This window comes from Panicum virgatum, chromosome 4N (genome assembly GCF_016808335.1).
Source record: "Panicum virgatum strain AP13 chromosome 4N, P.virgatum_v5, whole genome shotgun sequence".
Lineage (NCBI taxonomy): Eukaryota > Viridiplantae > Streptophyta > Magnoliopsida > Poales > Poaceae > Panicum > Panicum virgatum.
Window position 1 is genome coordinate 12,094,395 of NC_053148.1, and position 18,314 is coordinate 12,112,708.

The 18,314-nt window shown below is 44.6% G+C and overlaps 2 protein-coding genes across 5 annotated transcripts; both read left to right on the plus strand.

Annotated features, from left to right (window-relative positions):
- On the plus strand, nt 1-3,027 carry LOC120670309 (pentatricopeptide repeat-containing protein OGR1, mitochondrial-like). Of its 3 annotated transcripts, XM_039950396.1 has the most exons (3): nt 1-2,134; nt 2,561-2,686; nt 2,799-2,943. In XM_039950396.1, exon 1 carries the CDS (start codon nt 1-3, stop codon nt 1,807-1,809), a length of 1,809 nt encoding a protein of 602 aa, XP_039806330.1. In that variant the 3' UTR covers nt 1,810-2,134; nt 2,561-2,686; nt 2,799-2,943. The 3 variants fall into 3 exon arrangements, with proteins under 3 accessions (XP_039806330.1, XP_039806331.1, XP_039806329.1); XM_039950397.1 differs by lacking the exons at nt 2,561-2,686; nt 2,799-2,943 and adding an exon at nt 2,977-3,027; XM_039950395.1 differs by having other exon boundaries at nt 2,561-2,943.
- Nucleotides 3,028-6,143: 3,116 nt separating this feature from the next.
- LOC120669921 lies at nt 6,144-17,994 on the plus strand. Of its 2 annotated transcripts, XM_039949826.1 has the most exons (24): nt 6,144-6,791; nt 6,885-7,009; nt 7,109-7,203; nt 7,278-7,469; nt 7,877-7,967; nt 8,576-8,627; nt 9,323-9,388; nt 10,021-10,175; nt 10,264-10,334; nt 10,502-10,702; nt 10,793-10,834; nt 12,146-12,253; nt 13,558-13,647; nt 13,784-13,859; nt 14,296-14,392; nt 14,789-14,858; nt 14,971-15,147; nt 15,684-15,806; nt 16,389-16,472; nt 16,613-16,797; nt 16,889-17,027; nt 17,142-17,201; nt 17,308-17,379; nt 17,470-17,994. In XM_039949826.1, exons 1-24 carry the CDS (start codon nt 6,343-6,345, stop codon nt 17,581-17,583), a joined length of 2,934 nt encoding a protein of 977 aa, XP_039805760.1. In that variant the 5' UTR covers nt 6,144-6,342; the 3' UTR covers nt 17,584-17,994. The 2 variants fall into 2 exon arrangements, with proteins under 2 accessions (XP_039805760.1, XP_039805761.1); XM_039949827.1 differs by lacking the exon at nt 9,323-9,388 and having other exon boundaries at nt 6,145-6,791.
- Nucleotides 17,995-18,314: the final 320 nt, after the last annotated feature.

Sequence of the window (18,314 nt, forward strand, 5' to 3'; positions counted from 1 at the left end):
ATGCCACCACCGCCGCCGTCCACTGCCGCGGCGGCGGCGGCGGCGGCGGCGCAGCAGCTGGAGTCCCTCCTCCCACGCCTGGCCACGCCCTCCCACCACGAGCAGTTCCACGCTCGCCTCCTCACCTCGGGCCTCCTCGGCTCCCACTCGGTCCTCCGCGCGCGCTTCCTCGACCGCCTCGCGCTCTCGCCGCACGCCGCCGCGCTGCCCCACGCGCTCCGCCTCCTCCGCTCGCTCCCCAGCCCCGCCACCAACGACCTCAACGCCGCGCTCCGGGGCCTCGCCGCCTCCCCGCAGCCCGCGCGCTGCCTCCTCCTCCTCGCCGGCCGCCTCCACCCCGCGCCCGCGGGCGCGCCGCCGCGGCCCCGCCTCGACGCGCTCTCCCTCTCCTTCGCGCTCAAGGCCGCCGCCCGGTGCTCCGGCGCGTTCGCCACGCTCCAGCTCCACGCGATCCTCGTCCGCCTCGGCGTGGCCGCCGACGTCCGCCTGATGACCACGCTGCTCGACTCGTACGCCAAGTGCGGCGATCTCCGGTCCGCGCGGAAGGTGTTCGATGAGATGCCCGTCCGGGACGTGGCCACATGGAACGCGCTGCTGGCGGGGTTGGCGCAGGGGACGGAGCCGGACCTCGCGTTGGCGCTGTTCCGCAGGCTGGCCGGGAGCTACCGGGAATTGCTGCCAAGGGAGGAGCCAAATGAGGTGACCGTTGTCGCCGCGCTTTCTGCATGTGCACAGCTTGGAGCATTACAAGATGGATTGGGTGTGCACGATTTTGCTCGTAACATAGGCACTGCGAACAACGTTCGTGTCTGCAACGCGCTTATTGACATGTACTCCAAGTGTGGCTCATTGAGCCGGGCTCTTCGAGTGTTCCATTCCATGAAGCTAGAAGACCGAACACTTGTGTCCTACAATGCTACAATTCAGGCGCTTTCCACCCATGGGCTTGGAGCAGATGCATTGAAGTTGTTTGATGAAATGCCAGCGTGGATTGAGCCAGACGAAATAACTTACCTTGCTGTTTTGGGTGGGTGCAACCATGCTGGGCTTGTCAATGATGGGCGCAGGGTTTTCGATTCCATGCGGGTTCCTCCCAATATGAAACACTATGGCACCATTGTGGACCTTCTTGGCCGTGCAGGCCACCTTGATGAGGCACATGACATGATTATGCGTATGCCATTTCCAGCAGATATTGTCCTCTGGCAAACAATGCTCGGTGTGGCCAAGATGCATGGAAATGTGGAGCTAGCGGAATCGGCTGCCGCAAAGCTTGCTGAGCTTGGTTCTAATGTTGATGGTGACTACGTGCTCCTCTCCAATGTGTACGCATCCAAGGCTCGGTGGGCGGATGTTGGTCGAGTTCGTGACACCATGAGAAGCAATGATGTGAGGAAAGTCCCTGGCTTCAGCTACACAGAAATAGATGGTGTAATGCATAAATTTATTAATGGTGACAAAGAGCACCATAGATGGAGGGAGATATACAGAGCACTAGATAACATTGTGTCAAGAATTAGTGAACTGGGATATGAGCCACAAACAAGCAATGTTCTACATGACATTGGGGAGGAGGAAAAGCAGTATGCTTTGTGCTACCACAGTGAAAAGCTGGCTATTGCATTCGGATTAATTTCTACACCACCTGGGGAGACTATTCGAGTGATAAAAAATCTCCGAATATGTGGAGACTGTCATGTGGTGGCAAAACTTATCTCTAAAGCTTATGGCCGGGTGATAATTATCCGGGACAGGGCCAGATTCCACCAGTTTGAAGATGGACAGTGTTCCTGTAGAGATTACTGGTAAAATGCTGGCACACTGGTCATGAGCAGGACTACTACACATGTCATGAGATCCTGGATACGGGATCATGTGAGGTGGCTCCTTTTCTAGCGTGAAATGTGGATAAATTGGATAACGTGGGAACTTGACTACAATTTGTCAGCTCAGGTTCACCACATCAACAGGTTCTCAGAAGATGCAAGGCTATCTACTTACATTCGCACGATGAGCTCTTGGGTATGCCTATTTGAGGAGCATCTTGGAAGCAGAAGGAAAATTTATGCACTGTGCAAGCTTGGAATTAAGCTGCTCAACCACTGTTACCTACCAATATTCACTGTCCTACAAGGTTTGTGACAACACAACACTTTTGGTATTTCTCATTTGCACCTATGTCTAAGAGGCGAAGTAGATTATAGCTTGTTACCAGCATTACTCAAGTATGGAACTATGAAGAATTTTGAGGTGTATGCTGACAGTGCTTTTACGATTTTTTCATCAAAGGAATCAAGCTAAAATTTCCACATTTGTAGATTCTTTACATTATTGATTCCCAACCATATCCTGGGTTACCATTTACCAACTTACCATGAGAATTTTAGTCATGAACTGATTTTATTTGTATCCATTTACACAATTTCAGCTTCAACTGTCTGAAATTTGGGGCTGAAAAAATAATAAAATATGCATCTTTGATAGTTGGTAGTCTTCAAGGAAGACTTAGTCTTTTAAGCATATGGTACTAACTGAAATCGAATCCACTTGATACTGTTAGGTAATGCATCTGTCACAAAATTCTTCAAAAGCTTCATTCTTGTTCACTTAAATTAGCGGTGGAGGGGAGGGGTGGGGACAACACCCCCAGCCTAACAAATTTTCTTACCAAACGTATCGGCTGTAGGTATGGAATTTCACTGTGCAAAATGGAATTATCATTATAATTTGCTGCTTTCATCTACATATTGTCTACTTTCATTTTTCATCCTGCTTGGAATTCAAATATTTTCTTGCAGGATTTGTTCCTTATGTGACAATCATAAAGAAATAGTATGCAACATTAACAGGATGACTTATACAATTAGGAAGTTCTGCTAGTGCAGCAGTTCATGTTACATTTTTGGTTTTATGGGAAATAAACTTGAGGAAAGTAAAGTACAAGATCAAAGGTTTGAGATTTTTGGTTTTTTGCAGATGCAGGGCTCCCATGTCATTGCGGCATGTTCAGAATCTGGGTTGGATCCTGGGGTTTTTGTTTCACAATATTACAGAAAAGAAACCGCTGTGCACACTTGGGGCCATGAGATATATGACATAGGCAGTCTGGGATCATTCACTACATCAAATATCTCTCCAATGTACATTCCCAATCCAGATGCTAGGAGAGGGGTAGGTCGACGGCGGACACTTCGTATCCGTAACGGAATGGATGAGTCTGAGGCAGGAAAGAAGAAAAAAAGATGCAACCTGTGTGGAGCAGATGGTCACACTTACAAGAAGTGCCCTAAAATGCAAGAAGATAATGTTGGTGCTGATGTTGGACCTTCTGGAAATCCCAACGATGGATTGCCTCCGGATTTTGGAGCCCGTCGCGTCTAGATTTCGTTATGTGTGCATATGTATTTGAACCAGATGTATGGATATGTATTCCGACCTGTATGTCATAATTACATTTCGTTATGTATGGATATGTATTTGCACCAGATTGTAGCATGTAATATTACAAAGGTATTTGTGTAGTAACATTTCTTGGTTGTAGTTCTAAATGTGTAGGTTGGTTCAATTATATTGCTCGCTTGGGTTTTGAAAGCTTTATTTGAATTGTTCTGTGTTTTGCTTGATGGTCTGTTACTGGTTGACCAGATGGGATTGCAGAGAAGAAAATCAAGATAAGAGCATCCGTAAAGGAGAAAGGCATCATCATCTTCGGTAGCAAAAGAAAAAGTTTCTGTAATTAATATTTCTTAGAGTTGTTCTGTACTTTTCAATTCTCCATGAAGAATTATGAAAAGAAAAATCAAAGACTCCGCTTGTACAAGATGAGAAGTGTTCATGCATTTAATAGAGTTTTAACTGTACGCTCCCTGATTATATATATGATGGCTGGAAGAACAATCCAAGAACATAGAAGAGACTGGTAACTCAAAATTCATATCTCACTAGAAAAACTGGAAAGCGTACTGAAAATAGAAGGGTAGTTACGAATCATAAATTTTCGGTTTGCAATACAGTTTTGTAAACAATGCTACGATTACAAAGCAGAGGCCTAAGGCGTTCGTACTACTAGATACTTGAACAATGAAAAGCATGGCATGTGCAACACGATAACCTCGTGTTGTGAGTAAACCTAACATGCCTTAGGAAATGTAAAATACCGGGATTACATGGTGATGCTTTACTGAGTGCACCGGGGATATTTTCCCTTCCTAATAGCTTCAGACCCTGCTTCCTTAGCACGGCGGGCCCTCTCCCGCTTCCTCTCCCTATCAGCTACACGTTCTTCTGCCTTTTGACGTTCCACTTCTGCAATCCTCTTCTGAATCTCTTCCTGGTTTTTCTTGTGCTTCTCCTCCATCTGTTCTTCATGCAGCATTCGTTGCCACCTTTGTGCAGCCCACCTTGCTTGACGCTCCACGTGGTCCTTATCTTGCTGAGATTGCTCGGTGTCTAACCACTGCACGAAATCACATAGAGGCGGTGGAGTCTTTCCCCAAATCATGTTAGAAGTCATTACTAGATCTGAAAGTGACAAACTCTAATAGTGTTTTGTAGTACCTTTGCTCGGTCCTTGCCGTAATGCTTGGGCGGGTCGTACTCGTAAATCTCGCACATGAAGAATCTCTTGCCAAAGTTGTCCCCCAAAACCCTTGATTTCATTAGTTTGCACAAGTATCCGCAAAAACACATAGTCACCTGGACTCCTTGGGGGACTGTTTCCGTCACCTTATTCCATAGAATGTACGTGGATCCTGAGGATGTCATGGTGTTGAGCCCTAGCAATCACAAGTGAGCAATCAGATTACTAATATACTATATCAACGCTAATCATTATCAGTAACTACACCTAAATGTACCACTAATCACTCCTAATAATAATTAAACTGATTGCTAAACTATTTTCTAACATTTTCTAAAAAAATTTCTAACATTTTCTATAATTTTCTACAATTTTCTAACATTTTCTACAATTTTCTAATATTATCTTGCATTTTTTTGATTTTCTAATACTTGTCTAACAATTTTCTAGTATTTTCTAATACTAAATCTGACACTAAATGTACTATATCAACGCTAATCACTATAAGTAACTGCACCTAAATGTACCACTAATTACTCCTAACAATAATTGAACTGATTGCTAATCTACTGTTAAAAAAAATAATTACAACATAATCTATTTATAAAATGTAGAAAATTTTAATTACCTAAAGTCGCCGGCTTGAAAATCCGACAGGGCTTCGCCGCTTTGCCTCTCCCTCACCCCTCCCTCTCTTTTCTTTTTTTCTGGATTTTTAGTAAGCCAAATGGGGGTGAGGGGCAGCCAACACCTTATATATATAGGGGTGGGGGCCGGGCGGCCAGGGGGGCCGGCCGCCCGGCAGCCGGGCGACCGGTCCCAGGGACCTATCTACAATTATTTTTTGTGTTTTTTTCGGATAAGGCCCTGCCGCCCGGCTGCCGGGCGGCTGGGGTATATTTCTGTAAATTTCCATATCAAAAATATATTTTTGTAAAAAACGAAAATAAAAAATATAAAAATAAAAAAACCGCCCGCCACGGCTCAACGCAATCCAATGTGCACGGGCCCATCTTCCATTCTTTCCGCAACCAACAACCTTCTAACGCAAGAACTCACCCAACTGCAAACGAGCCGTGGCTCGGTTGGCTCGGTTGGCTGGGTTCGCTTGGTGGAGCGCCCGCTGTCCGCGTTCGAGCGCCGCTCAATGCGGATTTCGCACTTGGGAACAGTAGATTTCCTAAATAATCTCAGATGAGTCTTTCAACGCGTCACAAAGGATTGCGATGCGCCCGTCGCCGGAGCCTCTCAACGCGTGGAGCCACAAAGGATTGCGATACGCCCGTCGCCGGAGCCTCATGACTCTAGTGATCTCTCGGGTCGGAGCCTCGATGACTCTAGTGATTTCTCTATGGACGCGTCTTGATATTCATGTATAGTTGTAAGTCTGGTTGTATACTTGTGGTGTGTGTGAAATATGCATGTGTGTGGTGTAGGTGTGTGTCTGTAGAGGAACAGATGCTACAGCTGTATCTAGATGAGAGGTAAAAAAAAAAGCTCACCCAACCGGCCAACCCTACCCGACCCACAAACCGGCGGCGAGCCGGGCGTTCGGGCTCGTATTCCCGGTTCTAGCTCTTCGTCGCAGGCTCGCAGGTCGCAGCGGCCAGTCGCGCAACACCACCCCTGACGCTTTCCTCCCCGCCATTGCGATTGCGCCGCCGGTCACGCCTCAGCCCGGTGGTCTCAATCCACCAGCCGCCGCATGCGCATATCCGAGGCCTAGCCCGCTCGCGGCCGCGGATCTCTCGTCTCGGCCCGCGATGCATTGTGCCTTGCGGCTGCGCTGCCTCCTGCGCCCGCCACCCTGGGGCGAGCCCGGCGCCAACCCCGCGGCGGCCTCCAGCGGAGACGGTGGCGCTCTGGTGCGGAGGCTCGGCGCGCCGCCGCGGCCGTGCGGCGAGAAGCGGCGGCTTTCCCGGTTCTACAGCTCGAAGGAGGGCGTCGGCAGCGCGGAGACGGCGGCGGCGGGGAGTGGCGGCGGCGGCGGCGGCGGCCGGGGCAGCAGCAGCAGCAGCGAGCAGGAGCACGCGCTGCTCGGGGAGAGGGACCAGCAGGAGTGGCTCAGCGGTGAGCAGTTCCGCGTCGGCCGCAAGCGGCGGGAGTCGCCGTTCCTCACCAGGCGCGATCGCTTCCGCAACGAGTTCCTTCGCCGCGTCGTGCCGTGGGACAAGACCGGCGTCTCGTGGAACAGCTTCCCGTACTACGTCGAGTAAGGATGACAAACATCGGGCATGCACGCCACCTGTTTGCTGTTTTGTGTACGACGAGGCTCACAGTCGCATCTTGTCTTTTCGATTGCCAGCCAGAATACGAGGCAGCTGCTGAGCGAGTGCGTGGCGTCGCACCTACAGCACAAGGATGTAACTCTGGAGTACGGTTCTGGGCTGCAGTCCTCCAGTGGGAGGATACTGCTCCAGAGCTTGCCAGGTACTGATTAGGAAGTCAGGAATGGAGCCAATGTTTTCATCAATATATGCTTCCACGTGCGTATATGGATGTTGAGATTTTATTTTTGCTAAAATGCAGGGACTGAACTGTACCGAGAGAGATTTGTGAGGGCACTTGCCAGTGAATTGCGAGCGTCATTATTAGTTCTCGACAGCAGTGTTCTAGCTCCATATGTAAGATATCTGCCCCATATATTAAATATCTTAATACCTCAGTTTGTGTTGGGATCTAATGTCCGACCTTGTAGGATTGTGGTGAAGACTGTTCAGAGAGTGAGGAAGAGGATAATCATGCAGAGTCAGAGGATGAAGGTTCCGAATCTGAGGTGGATGGCGAAGGTGATGAGGAATCTGGTCAAAGCGATGATGATGACCATTCTATTAAATCTGTGGCAGACCTAAAGAAGCTAGTTCCATGCACTCTTGAGGAGTTTGCCAAGGTTTCTATTTCTATCAAGCTGCGAAAACTATAAAAATATAATGCCACCTGACAATTCTTACCTATGACTTTTTTTATCAGATTCTTACCTATGCCTTGTGTCAATATACCTGGTTCTTTTTATTCTATTTAGAAAATATTGTGTTTTCTTTTACCTTTACCTATACCAACTAAAATTTATGTCTGATTGGGAGACCTAGATTACCAACAATATACTTGTTAAAACTAACACCAGTAGTACTGCATAACATCGAATCCTATTTAAACCTACCACATGTGATGCTGTTTTATTTCTTTCTACTACAAACGCTAATCCTTGTTGAAATAAATTGTTTCTTGATTCTTTAAATCTTTTGGTTTGTTTTCTTTCTGCCTTACAATTTATAGCTTCACTGCTTGTGCTTGCAGAGAGTTGTTGGTATACAGGAAAGTTCTCCAGCAGCAGAATCCTCTGGCACTGCTGAGTCATCCGAAGAAGAGAAGAGATCTCTTCAAAAGGGTAAAATGACTTCATCTTTTTTGTTCTCAGCACTGAGTGTTTTTACCAAGCTGGCTCTAAACTATATAACAATGATGATGATCTGCTCCCAATATGTGGCATGGTGTACTTTTTTATGGGCTAAACTTTGATTCCTTTGATCATATTTGGTGAGTAGCTATTTCCTCGTTGAGCCTTCTCAGCGGATTTGGTAGGCTAAGTTTTTCTGTTGTGCTTTGAGCTAATATGTCATGCCACAGAAATAAGTTGGCCTTTGTTTAATGTGTTACCATTGTTCTGTGCTTTGGATAACACCTGTTGGCCTAAATCAGGCACGTACCCAATCACACTCTACAGTTACACTGTTAGGGTGAACCCAAGAACCACCTTACGTCCTTACCATAACGACACTTCACTATATTGCAGTACTGCAGTCATACCATGTAGCCACTCTTTAAGTTGAAGCTTATTTTATGGGCTACCTACAAAGTACATCTGGACTGTTAACTGTACATACATTGCTTTTGTGCAACATGGAATTCAGGCTGGACTCTTTTATCACTTACAAAAGTGGCAGAACACTGAATGAAGGCATAGCCAAATTAAACCTTTCTCATTATTGTTTTCAGGAGATAGGGTCAAATACGTTGGCGCATCAGTGGTTGTTGAAGCAGATAATAGGTACTTGTTGAAAGCTATGCTATCGTCATTTTGGTTTTGTGGGCCACATTTGTTTTGAAATCCTTTTCATTGCCACTCTTTGGATCTGTCTATACCACACATTATTGGCAATTCATTTTAGTAGCCGCACCATTTTCTAACTAAACAAAGCTGATCACAATGATTCAAGTATCTGATCTATGGCTCTTGAAATAAATTTTGTATGCTATAATAATGTGAGCTTGTATGATATAAAAAATTTCCATTTGATAGGAATTTCAGTGTGTGGGCTTTGTTTATGTGGGATGTCTGTTTATGCATTTGGATACACAATAAGCAGAGGGCTCAAGCAGAAACATGGGTGCACCCTTATTGGCGCACACACATTTGTGACCTTATGTGTCTACATGTGCCCATGTCTGTCTACATTCTCTGTTATTTGTGTATGAACATTCAGTGGTTGTGGTGAAATTGATCCTACTCAAAGACTTCAAAGCTAGTCACAGGACAACCTTCCTAGTTCTAACCTCCAAACCTATAACTTGGTCTGTGATGAGTGTCAGGAGGGCATGTTACCACATGTTTGTACTGCATATTAGCTATCCAACCTTTTCCCTTGACCCTTTTTCTTAGCATGGTTATGGTCTTACGGGCTGTCATACTGATCTAGTATTTTTACACTAATCATAATGCATATAATATATGTCAAATCACAGGATCATTTTGGGGAAAGTACCTACTCAAGATGGCTCAAAGAATGCCTATACCTTTATTAGTGGCAGGTGGGTGGATAAGTCTTTCCTGTATTTGTATAGAAAATAGTGCAGGAAAATTTTGATTTTCTTTTGCGGCATTCTTTGTTGCATCAGCATTTCAGCTAATTGTGCCTTGACGCATCATCTTTTTACATGACTATCACAAGTTAATTCGTTTTTTACTTTTCTAGCTTTCTCAACAAAAATGGAAATAAGGATGAAGTATTTAAGATTAGAACTATTCAGCCTATTTTTGCACATTGTCATGGCATTAGTTGCCAATATTGCTGTCCTTTGGGGTGGTTGCGAGGGCTGATGGACTTTTCATTTTAACATTCCTTGCTACACTTTTTAAGATGAGTTCGTACCTTGAATAAACAATGGGTAAATTGTACATGTCACCACTTCTCTGGAAACGCTTGTATTCTTATTCTGCTTAGTTTTATAAGTGATACATAGATTCAGAATCTTATATAGTTATATACACTTGCTTAGCCTTATTTCCAACATTGTTTTTGATGGATGACTTGGTTTCCTGGTTGTATTTCCTTATATTGCATGCTTGAGCCTTTGCCAATGGGGAATGCATTATTATCTCTCAACATTAGTAAGTACAAATCCTTTATAATTGAACATTCTTCTATCTATTATAATTGCAGAACTTTATCAAATGGACAGCGTGGAGAGGTGTATGAGATCAATGGTGATCAAGTGGCTGTTATATTTGACCCTCCTGAGGAGGTGGTGGCTGATGGTAACAAAGATGAAGCAGACAAAGTGCAAAATGCTAAACCAGCAGTTTACTGGGTTGACAGTATGCTTCTAGTCCCAAGCATCCATATTTGCTATATTCAGTTTGGACATGTCTGTAATTTAGCATTGTTTTCTTTTTGTACTTCTAGCTCAGGATATTGAGCATGATCATGATACTCAGGCGGAAGATTGGCATATTGCAATTGAAGCACTTTGCGAGGTATTTTATCTGAATATAACTGCTTGTATATAACTTGTATTATCTTGATATATTCCTTTCTCCTGTGCACATGCATCTGCTTGCATAGGTTCACCACTCAGTCTGTTGTACAAGTGACAATATTCACGAGTGTTTGTCTCCTTATGATGTTATGTTTACAAAAATAGGTACTGCCATCTCTACAACCAGCCATTGTTTACTTTCCAGACAGTTTCCAGTGGCTGTCTAGGGCAGTTCCAAGATCAAATCGCAGAGAATTTGTTGAGAAGGTAGAAGAAATGTTTGATCAACTTACTGGACCTCTAGTTTTGATATGTGGGCAGAACATAGCGGATGCATCAACAGCAGCACCTAAGGATAAAGAACCTGTAAGCCATATAAGCTCCATTATCTCTACCTGCTTGCACTCAATTATATATTTTGTTGTTGGTTCTTATGTGGGTTCTGCTTAAACACAGAGGACTCTGCTGTTCCGTAATCTGGCTCGTCTGCCTCCGCTGGTAATTTTCTTGCCAACCTGCTAAAGAAGATATGCTTGTTTTCTGATCCTTCCCTGTTGCAACTGGTCCAGAAAACATTTATTCTTCCAGTTGTTTGTGTATTTGCTTCTGCTCATTTAGATTTTTTACCACGTAAAATGTGCCTAACAAACTTTAGTTTTTCCATCTAATGCTTCCGGTCCTAGTAGTTGCAATTATAGTGACTCGTGATGGGAACACAATTAGTAACAATTTATCATGCTGATGTTGTTTAGCCCATTTGCCGAATATTCCTGCAAGCGCTCGTTATTGTGGTTGACGTGGCGGCCATATCATTAGCACGGAGCCATATTTTTTTTTAATAGTCGGTTGCCGTTGCCCGTTGGATAATTTACTAGTTCAGGATTGTATCGAAACTAGACATCATTATGCTTGGCCTAACGGCATGCTTGTTTTGGAGAGAAAAAAATGCAAAACCAATGCCTATTTATGTTTATCCTTCGTGAGTACAAGCTGGGATTTTATCATTATATTCCTGCAAAGCATGGTCTTATTCTGCCTGTTCTGAGAATGAATCGTGCAAGTTGACACTACTTGCTGGCCTTTTTAGTTCTATAGGTGCATAAGGCTGCACAGTCAGGTCTGACAAGATTCCTTCATCCACCTTTTTCAGTGTTGTACTGCATTGCTTTGAGGTGTGATTAGTAAAAGAAATTTACTTATTCTAGTAAAAAATTACCGCTACAGCTATTAAAAGGGGCTACCAATTGATTTATGCTCCCTCCAGTCAAAGAAGAGTGTTAGTGTCATTTTGGGTTGTGTTCAATCAGCGGGTTTACTCTGACCAAGTGACCATCGATATCCTAGATTGGTTTTGAGATATAGTTTATCAATATTATAGCTTTGCTGCATTTTGCATATACTTTATACTCATAATTAGTAGTCAAAGTAGCTTGTTGGTGACTGTCGGTTTCCAAAGTGATCTTTTTGTGACTGGAGAGTATTTTGTCGGGAGCAAAGCAGAAGTGCTACCAAAAGCCACTGCAATGCCAAGTGTAGCGTTAGAGCAACGAGTGCTTCTTGATGGCCTCCCTGGCAATTGCTGAACTGTAGTTTATAGCCAGCAAAACAAACTAGGTGAAAAGGAAGAAAAGAAAGATACACAAACTGTGTCCTTCCCTGCATTGTTGTGCAACTTTAAAGCCTACTTCTTTTTAAATTTTAAACTGGTCTGAGTAGCTCCTCTTTCTTAGCACTATATCATAGAGTTCATTGGCATGGTGGATTGCACCAGCAGTGCCTAAACTCCCTATTACTATGAAATGTATTCAGCCATCATCCTTGAAGCGGCTGGTAGAGGACATAAAAGGACGGAAGCCTTCAAGGTCCAGTGACATAACGAAGCTTTTCAAAAATAGATTATTTATTCCTCTTCCAAAGGTAAGCTGACATCCTATCAGTTCCTTATTTCCAAAGTGTTGATATGTGAAACATGTTGACTTCGCTCACCTGCTGACATCTGATGATAATGTCTCCTGTTTGTTGTTACATCAATATCTGTTTGTCGTGGTGTGCAAACTCACAGCCTGGTGGCATAGTGCACCCGCCTAAACCCAGAGGGTGAGTACTCGGGGGTTAGCTAGGGTTAGTTCGATCTTGGTGGAAGAACACGATGAACACAGCTAGTTTAGAGTGGTTCGGGCCGTCGGAGCGTAATATCATACGTCCATTGTGTGTTGTATTGCTTGTGTTCCCTTAGTCTCGAGAGAGTCTGAGAGAGCTTAGTGCTGAGTCCAGAGTGAGTCTGAGAATCTGTAGCGAGCGCCTCCCTTTTATATCTCAAGGGAGGTGCGTACATGGCCGTTGGGTCCCCGACAGGTGGGCCCAATCGATGTATTATAAAATAACATACTGTTCATATATTATGGCGTTGCAGGCAAAGGGGATCTTATTCCTGGATTTTCTTGCTCTGCTCCTGGGAATCCTCCGTCCTGCATACCCATGCTCTGTCTTGTCGAAACGGCGCCAGGGTGTAGCTTGCGGCGTTGCCTGCAGCGTAGCTGAACGGGCCGTGTAGCTTGTGGCGTAGGCAGTATGATGTGAAAGTGCCGTGCCGTCGTATCCATTTAATGCGGCAGACGGGCTCTGCGCGGATGCGGCGCATGTGGCTGCACTGTGTACCTCGGTAATATGCGGTCTACAGTGAGGCCTGAAAAAGGCTGCCCCGCGTGCCGCGGCGGCAGAGCACGCCTCAACCACCCGCATTGAATGCGGTGGGTGGGCGAGTCTTCCAGTGGAAGACCCGCGCCCGCGCCTGCGGGACACGTGGCGGCTCCGGACCCCCCCGGCGGTATGTTGGTTCTACGCGCGTGGGAGGTCCGGATGGCTGCGGGAGGTCCCGGACCCCTATGGGGGGGTCGGAGCCCTCGGCTGTTGGCTCGGAGCTTCCCCTCCTCTAGGACACGTGGCGTCTCCGGACCCGTCCCAGAGCGGGGAGCGGGTCTGGGGCCATTGGCCCGGTGAGGTAAGAGCCTGACCCGTGGGGCCCGGCTGCTCCGCCCCTTATGACGTAGTTACGGATGACTACGCGAGTCCTGCCTTGCTGCAGTAGGAGTGGGTATTCCTGCTACAGGGTACCGACACTGTTGGTGTTCAATAACTTGCTCACCGCATGCTTTCCTACATTGAATAATGCTCTAGCTCTTGAGCCTTGTTTACGATAATATTTGTCTTTCAATATTCAGGATGATGAGCAACTGAGAGTTTTCAATAACCAAATTGAGGAGGACAAAAAAATAATCATTTCAAGGTATAACCTTGTAGAGCTGCACAAGGTATTGGAATTGCTTCTGAGTTTTAATCTCTAACTTCAGTCCTCTCTGTTAATTTTCATTTCTTGGCCTACATATATTATATGATCGAGTATCACTTCATGAAGCACCTGTTTTATGTCATGATTGGTAAATATAGGTGCTTGAAGAACATGAGCTATCATGTGAGGATCTATCGCATGTCAAGTCGGAGGGTGTTGCTTTGACAAAACAAAGTATGTATGGTATCTGGATCCATATTTTGATTCATATGCTATAGTCTGGGCTGAATAATGTTTTTTATATTCTGCTGATCACATTATACTTCAGAATTGATCACTTCAACCTGAAGTTGGTTGGAAAGCCATCTTGGTGGTATGGATTCTTATTTGATGGGTCCAATCATTATTTTAACCTAGAGCATTGCTCTTCCCGAGGTGCTGTGATTGCCACTGTGCACAGTGCACACTTACCACAACAAAACTGTACCAGATGAGTGCACAATCAATCTGGGCCCAACTATATAGTTGCAGGCCCTTATGATTGACCTTACATTATAGATCAAAGTTTTCATTTCTCCTTCCTAGTGAATGCAACTCCTGACGCCAATCCTAAGGTGTTGCCAGGAGCAGGACCAGTGCTTACTTCTTTTGTATGTATTGTTGATTTCAGGAGCAGAGATGGTTGTTGGATGGGCTAGGAGTCACTATTTATCATCAGCAGTTAATCCTTCCATAAAGGGTGATAGGTTGCTCATTCCCCATGAAAGGTAGTGTATCAGTGGGTCATGGCAGTCGGCCATCCGTATTGGCTGGTCACTAACTGACGCTATTGTCTCTACAACAACAACAACATAGCCTTTTTTCCCAAGCAAGTTGGGGTAGGCTAGAGATGAAACCCGAAAGAAATAAGTTCAAGGTTCAGGCACATTGATAGCTAGTCTCCAAGTGCTCTTATCCAAAGCTATCTCTTTAGAAATATTCCAATCCTTAAGGTCTCTCTTAACCGACTCATCCCACGTCAGTTTAGGTCTACCTCTACCCCTCTTTACATTATCGACCCGCTCAAGAACCCCATTACGCACCGGCGCCTCAGGAGTCCTTCGTTGGACATGTCCAAACCATCTAACTGACGCTATTGTCTCTCTCTCTGTTTTTTTTTCAAGTCTGGACCTAGCAATTAGGAGGTTGAAGGAGCAGGAGGCTTCCAATAAGAAGCCATCTGAAAACATGAAGGTAGTTTTAGTTTTAAGCTTTTATTATAAGGCATACTTTTTTTCTTCCTAGAAATTCTTTGTATTGTGTGGCCTGTGGGAGTGCCCAACCTTAAAAGGTGTCTTCACTGCAGTTGTTGGCGAAAGATGAGTACGAGTGCAATTTCATTTCAGCAGTTGTGCCTTCCAATGAAATTGGAGTTAAGTTTGATGATATTGGTGCTCTTGAGGATGTCAAAAAGACACTTGATGAACTTGTTACTCTTCCAATGAGGAGGCCAGAGCTTTTTTCTCACGGCAACTTGTTAAGGGTATTATTTTCCTTATGAATTTGGGTTTCTGATAGTGAACTCGGTTTGCTGTTGCCACTTCCCTTTTGATTATATATTATATGTAAACCATCTGACTCCTAAGTTATGACTTATTCCTAACTTAACCTGCTGCATGGGCCTGCATAACATTGCCACTCTGTAGCTAAACATGGAAAATAATGTTCTAGGGAAGAAACAACCTGAGTACAACTCTGTCTTTGCATTTATGCATCTGTTTCTAAATTCTACGCCACTGATATACTAGTATAGTATTTGTGCATTCAGTCAACTTCTCATCAATGGAACAAATTACTGCAGTAGTTACATACTTGCATGTCAACATGTAATGGATGAAATCATGAAAAGACCCAAATATATTTGAAGCTAACAACCAAGTTACTAAGTCCATGGGAAACAAGCCTTGGAAGTCTTAGATGTCCTCTTCTATGTTGTCTGAGATTTCACACCTTTTCTTTCAACATTGTGCATGCTCACCATGGCATTTTGTTTCCTTCTCATTTTTGACCTTTCTTCAGCCCTGCAAAGGTATATTGCTTTTTGGGCCTCCTGGAACAGGAAAAACACTTTTGGCAAAGGCACTTGCAACAGAAGCTGGAGCAAATTTTATAAGCATAACTGGTTCTACTCTCACATCAAAGGTAGTTTTATTTGTATCTAGTCTATTGTTTGTATGGTTTGATGAGTCACGTTGTGGCAACTGAGAATACATATCAATTTTATATCATCTGAATTCTGAAAGTATCCTTCCTTTGTTTCACATTGAGTTTTATGCTATTAGGTAACTTACGGATACTTGACTGCATGATTAGCCCTTCCTCTTTTTCTATCTCCTTTATCAAATTTCCTGTCATATGTATCACTGGGGATATGGTATAGCTGTCAGCATACTTCCTTGGAGGCTGTCATATGTATCACTGGGGATTCTTTATGTAATGCAAACATAACTATAATCTTTGGGTATATGGTATATATTACTCTTCCATGAAATATGCTGGTGCCATAGGGCTAATCTCTTCTATCTCCTAGTTAACAGCAGGTAGGGCTGCATCTGTAGTGTAAGCCTTGCCTTCTCTTTTTGCTGGTGTACCTTCCTCCCCTATATGAAATAGATACCACAAATCAAAATTTCATGACTTTGATGAAACTTCTCAACACAGAGCTCGAGTGTACCATAATGTTGCTCACCTCTGTTCACTTTGCTCATCTATCTCTGTTAACAGTGGTTTGGAGATGCTGAGAAGCTCACCAAGGCCCTTTTCTCCTTCGCTAGTCGACTGGCTCCTGTAATAATATTTGTGGACGAGGTAGCTTTTGTTTCAATTCAACACAGTTACATGGTCATTGGTATTCTGGAGGATATCCTGAGTGTTTCCATCATTCTTAATTACTTTCATTTCCAATGTTACCTCACGATTCAAATACTATTTCAATTTAATAATGACAGGTCGACAGCTTACTTGGTGCAAGAGGTGGTGCACATGAGCATGAGGCAACGAGAAGGATGAGAAATGAATTTATGGCAGCTTGGGATGGTCTAAGGTCCAAAGAGGACCAGAGGATCCTTATTCTTGGCGCAACAAATCGCCCCTTTGATCTAGATGATGCAGTAATACGGCGTTTACCTAGGAGGTAAGATCTGCATATATTTTCCTTATTCATTTCAAAGAACATTTGGGCTTGATTGACTTAGTAAAATGATGATTGTTCAATCAATTTATAGGATATTAATTGATCTGCCTGATGCCAAGAATCGAATGAAAATTCTAAAAATTTTACTTGCCAAAGAAAACCTGGAATCTGATTTTAGATTCGATGAACTTGCTAATGCGACTGAGGGTTACTCTGGAAGTGATCTGAAGGTACTATGCTTAAGCCCTCCATTACTCTTCTGATTTTCCCTCTAGCATCACAAAAATCTACTGGCTGTTGTTTTCCTGTGCGTGTGTGGAGTCATTTTATGCCTTTTTCTGCAGAATCTATGCATAGCTGCAGCATATAGGCCAGTCCATGAACTTCTAGAACAAGAAAGCAAGGTAGCTTGTTCTTGCTTTCTGATATTAGTACTTGCATTCTTGTTAATCACTGTGGGCATGTTCCGCAAGCTCCATGTTTGCTCATATTGTTGCCATCTTTTCTTAGGGAGACACTGGTAGCACGAAAACTTCATTAAGGGCACTGAAGTTGGATGACTTTGTGCAGGCAAAGTCCAAGGTATTGTAAACTACTGTATCTTCCTTCACCTGCGCAGATCTTTCCCAGGATGTGTATGTATCTCAAGTCATGACTGTTTTCACTGTGCAGGTAAGCCCATCAGTTGCTTTCGATGCGACGAGCATGAACGAGCTAAGAAAATGGAATGAGCAGTATGGGGAAGGTGGCAGTAGAAGCAAATCACCGTTCGGGTTTGGCAGCTAACATACTCCCGTAGTAAGTTTCCCCACATTGTTTTGGGAGCGTACGAGCCCAAATTTCATAGTAGGAAACCAGCAGCAGTGGCTCAATGTAGGCAAGTAACATCTGCTCCACGCCTCGGCCCGCTCCTTCAGGCTTCAACTGTTCAGTTACTTCAGTCTGGTCACTCTCTTGCCGCCCACCCCCCATCTTTTTTTACCCCCGAGTCATTAGAACAGTGCTGTTGTCATGTATTGATAGCAAAATGGCTTATAAAACGCCAAGTTTTCGTGATACACCCCATGTTGTAGCGTTACGGGTTCCCAACCGATAGGCCTGATCGAACTGTAAATAGCTCCAAAAGTTTTGTCCCAGAGCTGATAATCTAGCTATTTTCTAATCAAATTCGATGTCAAATATCGAAATTTCTCATTACTGGTTGGGCAAATAAATTTACACGACTGCCCTGGTCTGCTGAGTGACGCAGGCAATGCGCTGTTCATTTCCTTGGTACTGTACATTATCTCCCAACTTCTGGAAATGTGGTGGGTTTCCTCGCGTCCAAGGATGGTCATGCTACGGCAAAGCTGCCTTGTGCCGTGGTGCTGGTGCGTGATGGACTGACCTGACGGATGCCGTTTGCTTCCCGCTGCTGCTGCCTACGCACGCAGCTACTACCCCGGTAGCAGCTGGGCGCCGGCAAAGAGGTAGCTTGGAGCCATGCGGCTTCGTGACCCCGTTCTGCGACCGGCACC